Source organism: Nematolebias whitei, chromosome 1, assembly GCF_014905685.2.
Source record: "Nematolebias whitei isolate Nwh7 chromosome 1, NemWhi1, whole genome shotgun sequence".
Classification (NCBI taxonomy): Eukaryota; Metazoa; Chordata; class Actinopteri; order Cyprinodontiformes; family Rivulidae; genus Nematolebias; species Nematolebias whitei.
In genome coordinates, this window is record NC_056498.1 from 13,814,340 (window position 1) to 13,821,063 (window position 6,724).

General features: G+C 38.7%; 1 protein-coding gene across 1 annotated transcript in view; it reads left to right on the forward strand.

Moving 5' to 3' along the window:
- LOC119414734 (neurexin-2) overlaps nucleotides 1-6,426 on the forward strand; it is a 1,264,057-nt gene extending 1,257,631 nt beyond the window's left edge. Inside the window, exons 6-7 of the mRNA XM_037681846.1 lie at nucleotides 5,986-6,159; nucleotides 6,365-6,426. Coding sequence (XP_037537774.1) covers nucleotides 5,986-6,159; nucleotides 6,365-6,426 — 236 coding nt within the window. The remainder of the gene's footprint in view (nucleotides 1-5,985; nucleotides 6,160-6,364) is intronic.
- The last annotated feature ends 298 nt before the right edge of the window (nucleotides 6,427-6,724 follow it).

The following is a 6,724-nucleotide window of genomic DNA, read 5'->3' on the forward strand; positions in this document are numbered from 1 at the left end:
CCAACCCCTTGTTAAATAATCCTGCAGTAAATCGTCACACCTTTGCTCATGAAGTTTTGTGCATTCACAAAACTGTAAAATCAGTCACAACTATCATGATTGCAAGCTCTGCTTTCCCATCATGCATTTGAAGACCTCACCAAGACCTTACAGCCGCCATCACATTCTGACCCATATTTCCAAGTTTATGGGGCCTTCATTCAATGTTTAATTTAATGTGATTTTATTTACAATAAATATAATGATAACAATTTTAATAGGATTCTAGTATTTTGCTAATATCTGCCATGTCTTTGATGACTAACAGATCAGTTGTATATCACCAAACTACGACATATTAGGTTTTCACATAATAAAAGACAAATTCAGCCATCATCACAAGGATCTGTATTCCACTATAAACCCTCTGAAAGCCTTAGTGTGATCTTTTAGAAGGTGCTGTCACAGACTCTCTGGGGTCTTATATTCAGACATTGCCGGTTTTCCCCCTCAGCATCTCAGAGGTCATTATGGTAATCATAGAGGTGTTCAGGTGGTTTTCTGTGATGTCTTTAAGTCTGCAATTTGTTTTATCTGGTGGATTTCTTTGAGTTTTTCAGCAGCACAGTACGAATCACTGCTGGGACAGAAAAATCAGAGACGGACGCAGTTTTTGGCTGGAAGGAAAGTCATGATTTAAGCGTTTCTTCTGTGAAACAGTTACAGTAATATGAAATCAGTCGGCAAGTACTTTTGTTTTATAAAGCACATTTAAAAACAGCAGCTGTTACCAGAGTGCTTAACAATTAAAATCAATTGCAGTAATTTAATGAAAAAAAAACCCCACAAAATAATTAAAAGCAACAAAAGAAAAACATAAAAACAGAATAATAAAATACTAAATCGGTGTTAAACGCCAGTGAAAACAGGTGTGTTTTTAAAAGAGATTTAAAAGCAGGGAGTGAAGTGGCCTGTCAAATGTTGGGGATCAGATTGTTCCAGAGTTTAGGGCCCACAACTGAAAAAGCCTGATCTCCTCTGAGTTTCCGTTAATTTAATTTAATTATTCATTTGAGACTTGAAAAGTATTGTGTTACTGTGCTAGACAATGTGACTGTTATTAAGTTTGGAAGTTGTGTAGGTGAAACTTTTGTATCTGTAGGACTACCCGACATCCATGTGCAGGCTCTGGCTCCATAATGTAACATGGGAGTCCCTAAAAAACAGACATTTTGATTTCACTTTTAGACAGTTAAAGTAAATGTAGTTGCTTTGTCTATTTTTGTTTAGGGTAAAGATCTACACATAAACATCTGTTGATGGGCTGAACAAACTGAATGCTTCTCCAGAATTGGTACTTCTAAAATATTAATTTAGCCAAAGTAGAAGTCATACTTGATGTGTTTGCACTGACAATTAGCAAAGTTTTGTGCAATTGTAGAAATAGTGAAAGCAAACATGTTGGCTGTTTTAAGCACTCCATAGCGGGATAGGCAGTCTTTTAGAATTGTTAAGTGCAAAAATGCCTCCTCTTTTCTTATAAAATAGAATTTCAATTTCATATTGAGATAAAACCATTTCCAATCGCTACTTTTTCGCCAAGTTACTATATATATTTTAAGAACTGGAAATAATATGGGGCAGATGGATGGATGGATGGATGGATGGATGGATGGATGGATGGATGGATAGGTACGTTAGAAGGTAGGTAGGTAAGTGTGTACGTTAAATGGACTGAACTTATACAGCGCTTTTCTATCTGATCAAGATACTCAAAGTGCTTTACACGGGGCGGCTGAGGCTGAGTGGTTAGAACAGTCATCCTCCAATGCAAGAGTTGGGGGTTCGAATCCACCAGCAGTCACATGCCGAAGTGTCCCTGGGAAAGACACTGAACCCCTAGTTGCCTCTGATGTGTGTCCCATTGGTGTATGAATGTGATAAAGCTCTGATTAGTCTATTTAGAATGATTTGTTCAATTAGCTTTGTAGAGCTCTAGTAGAGTGCTGTATGAATGGATAAATGAGGCACAGATTGTAGGGTAAAGAGCATGAGTATCTTGAAATAAGATAGAAAGGCACTATATAAGTACAGTCCATTTACCATTTACAATACGTGCCCTCATTTACCCATTCATACAGCACTCTACTAGATTTATAAAAAGAATAGTCAGTGCTTTATCACATTCATACACTGATGGGACACACATTGGAGGCATTTAGGCGTTCAGTGTCTTGCCAAGGGGCACTTCGGCATGTGACTGCTGGTGGAATCGAACCCCCGACTCTCATATTGGAGGACTACTGCTCTAACCACTCAGCCACAGCTGCCCATGTTAGAAGGCCGGTAGGTAGGTAGGTAGAAAGATAGTGTCCAAAAGCAACACTATTAAAGCCCAGTTTCCTATTTCTTTTTCCAATACAGGTATTTACAAATTATTTCACAGACGCAAAAGAAAAATAAAATACTTTTTTCTTTCCGTTTTTAATTTTCTATTTTTTTATTTTATTTTATAAAGCATCTCTTTTGGCCCTTCTGTTTTTCTTGTGATCTGTAGTTAATCAGGCAGCTAGTGGAGTCTGAAATATGTTGACTTCTACAGAAACGCACAGTTTGCTCTTCTGAGATTAACTTCATTCCGATAATTTCATGTTTGCTAAATGGTTCTTAAAGTCTGATTTCAGAGCATCACTCAAGCGGACAGTTAATGAATTCATTGTATTGATTATAACGTCTGGGAGTCCCGGCTGGAAAATATGAAGTGTCAAGTGCTCATTAATTCTAGAGAAGAGCTGGCAAACATCACTGACTCTTTCCATTACACAGAATCCACACATAATTGACCTTGGGGCTCACTGCTTCTCAGCTGAAATCTCTGGGTTTTAGATGTGAAGAAATTTGGATGCTTTTTTGGTGATCTTATCTTGGCAGGAGGATCTTGTCCTCGTGTGGAAGGTTTTGCTGGATGTTCATTTTATGCCTGCTTAATGACAAAGTTGAGGTTTTGATGATATGAAAAGCCCAAAGCGTTTCAAACTGTTTATTCCTGTGCCTTTACTTCAAAGACTTATTTCTAGTTTCTTTAATTTTGCTTGGCATTTTCTGCAAAACCTGATGGAACAGAGGGTTGTGGTGGAGAGAAATAATTAGGTTTAAAAGTGGATGAGTTTTTCTTTTTATGTGGTAATACAAAGAGACTGTAACTGTACTCAGGCATTAAGATTTCCCCAAACTCAGCTTTATCGTCTCACTGGGTTTACAGTTTCTGCTTCCTTCGTGAATCAGTGCTGCTGTTGCATCCTTATAGGAGGAAAAAGTCAAATCCCATTTCCAGCACTTCAGGTTTGATGGTGTAAAAGCAATTCATGTCAGCTGTAAGCTTCTCCTTTGAATCATGTAATCATCAAAACATGCTTCTGTTCCCTCTGTAATGGCAGCCACTTTGTTGGGAACCTGTCTCAGGAGCACACCTCCCAACAGTCACGTTCGATTGGCTCGGAGATGTCAGTTTTCTCATGTCCTGGTGAGGGTAGAATTAAGTATGCTGTGTGTGGGGGTGGTTCCTCACAAGATAACCCCCCTGCTGTGATTCACAGGAGCTCCATTTATTCTGTATTGGCTTACGGATGGGCTCATTTATCCTTTAGCTGCATCAGCTCGTTAAACGTTTTACGCTGATGAAACTGATCAGCACACAGACTGTGACACAGTATAATATTTAGTTAAATCATTTCATTTTAAATCTTGCCTCTTCTAGATTTAAATTGTTGGATGTGAAATAGAGGATAATGTAAAACATGTGTCAATATTTTATGACATTTTGTGTGTCTCATATTTAAAATATAAAGTATTAATTTTATGTTACCATATTTTCCACCTTATAAGTCACATTTTTTGCATAATTTACATGCCCTGCAATGTATAGGCCGAAGCGACATATTTATGAATTTTTTCCCAAATTTATAAACCAATTTTTGGCTGAGATATGACCGTTTTCATTCATTCTGACTGAATTTTTTTAGCAGTACCATTTTCAGCCACTTGACGGCAGTGAAGTAGTAGTTGCTGTATGGCATGCCATTGTATCATGTAATAGGTAAACGTGGCTATAATGACAAATTCAAAAAAGTTCAAGACAAAAACAACTGGACTTTATTTGTTATACTTTATACTTCATTGTTTTCTTCTTGAACTTTTTTGAATTTACCATGTCCTGGATGACTGAGAATCTTCACCAGCTTTTAATGATATAATCAGCTTGCCATAGTCTCACTACCTTGGTTCTGCTCGCTACTTGGACCTATCATCAAACCAGCTGCACCACCCCAGCGAAATGCAGCTCTTGACCATTAAAGTGCATTTTTTAAGCAAACGTTAAACTGAGACTCACCCTGAAACTGAGACCCTGAAATAGAGGATAATGTAAAGCATGTGTCAATATTTTATGACATTTTGTGTGTCTCATATTTAAAATATAAAGTATTAATTTTATGTTACCATATTTTCTACCTTATAAGTCACATTTTTTGCATAATTTACATGCCCTGCGATGTATAGGCCGAAGCGACATATTTATGAATTTTTTCCCATATTTATAAACCAATTTTTGGCTGAGATATGACCGTTTTCATTCTGACTGAAAACAGTCAGTCGTAAAACCTCTGAGTACTTAGTTTGTCTTAGTTTGTGACATCTTTGTTTAACTGTAAGGCATGTCAAGGTGAAGTTCAAGGTGTCTTTATTGTCATTCATATCATATGTGGTACATGAGGTGGAACGAAACTATTTACACAGGGTCCCAGTTACATCCAACAAAAATACAAATTGTAAAGAAAATTAAAGCTGCAAGCAGCATTGAAGGCCCTCGCAGCAACGCACCACTCCGGCCATACGGTGACTGCGGGAGCTCCAGCTACTCCACCCAGTCATCATCGCAATCGCTCTCATGCCAATCCTGCACACGTTCACCACGGGGCGCATTTCCCAAATCTTCGACATCGCCTTCCATCCATGTCAGTACTTGTCCAGCTGCAGGTCTTACAAGTATAGGTAAAATCCGACCTTCCAGACAGGAGTTATTGTGACTTTCTGTTTTGTTGTGAATGTTTCACGAGCACTTCCTTTACGCTATTCAACATGTCATGCATTATTCAACAGTTAGTGAACACAGTTTCAGTCTAATATCTTACACAGTGCGAAGCTGGAAGAGTCACCCAATATTCGACAGTTTCTTCTCTAAGTGGGTGAGGCTTAAGTGATGTCATGAATCCACAATACCAATGTGTTTAGAAGTGCTCACTGATCAATCACCAAAAAATCAGGTGTAGATCAGATGTTGTATCACTGAGATATAACTGTTGGAATAATCTAGGTGGCGCACTGGAGTCAAAAGTTAAACAACAATACCAATGTGTCTAGAAGTGCTCACTGAAGACGCACAATGAATCTGGTTCAGATCGGATGATGTATCACTGAGATATAACTGTAGGAATAATGTAAGTGGTGCTGTGGAGGCTATTGGCCACTTATCATGGATTCCTGTTCAAGGGGTGGATAATGATCGATCATAGTGACTTTGTTGCACCTCGGCTCAAATCTGTGGAATTTAGAGCCAAATGTATGGCGAAGGCGTTACGTCTTACTTTGCCATTTATCCAACTATTTACAGGATGACAAGGTGGTACCCGACTGTCCATGAATCAGTAATAACGAAAATAAGTAAACTAATTTTACAAAGGTTTAATCACTGCCAAAAGCACACATGTATTTGAAGCATAAACAAGGTGGCAATACATAAAACACTCTGGTATGTGTGTGGTAAGTACCTGGTGGCTACCTGGTTTTGATCAGATCATTGTCCAAAGTTGTATCTTGTGAGTACTGGATACGTACCTAGTATGTACCAGGCTGTGCTATACATCGCTATCTTAAACAATTGTACAGAATAAAAAAATTAAAAAAATGACTTTTTCAATTTCTAAGAGCTCATTTGTTTTTGTTTTGCAGGAGAGCTGTACATCGGTGGCGTGCCTAAGAACATGTACACCAGTCTGCCCAAACTGATTGCATCCCGGGATGGGTACCAGGGCTGTTTGGCCTCTGTGGACCTGAATGGGAGACTCCCTGATCTGATTGCAGATGCCCTCCACAAGGTGGGGCAGGTGGAACGAGGCTGTGATGGTAAGATCATTTTGCAAAATGAAAGTACTACATTTATACTGTTGTGTACTAAAATTTCTCACATTTAGTGTTCGTGTTGTGTTAATGTATTTTTTTTTATGGTATATGGTTTTCAATATAAAAATCAAGATTATATTAGATTTTAATTTTACATTATTTCTTTTGATTTTTTTTTTCATTTTATATATATACTTTGTATTTATAGGGCAGCACGGTGGTTCAACTGGGAAAGCTACTGCCTCTCAGCAAACAGGTCCCTGGTTCTAATCCCGGACCGGGGGTCTTTCTGGGTGGAGTTTGCATGTTCTCTCTGTGCATGTGTGGGTTTTCTCTGGGTACTCCAGTTTCATCCCACAGACCAAAAACATGCATGTTAGGCTGATTGGTAACTCTAAATTGTCCCTAGATGTGAGTAAGAGAGTGAATGGTTGTTTGTCTCTATGTGTCCCTGTGATGGACTTGTAACTCGTCCAGGGTGTACCCCGCCCCTCGCACAGTGATTGCTGGACATGGGCACCAGCGACCCCCGTGACCCAAAATGGAAGAAGCGAGTAAAAGATAATGG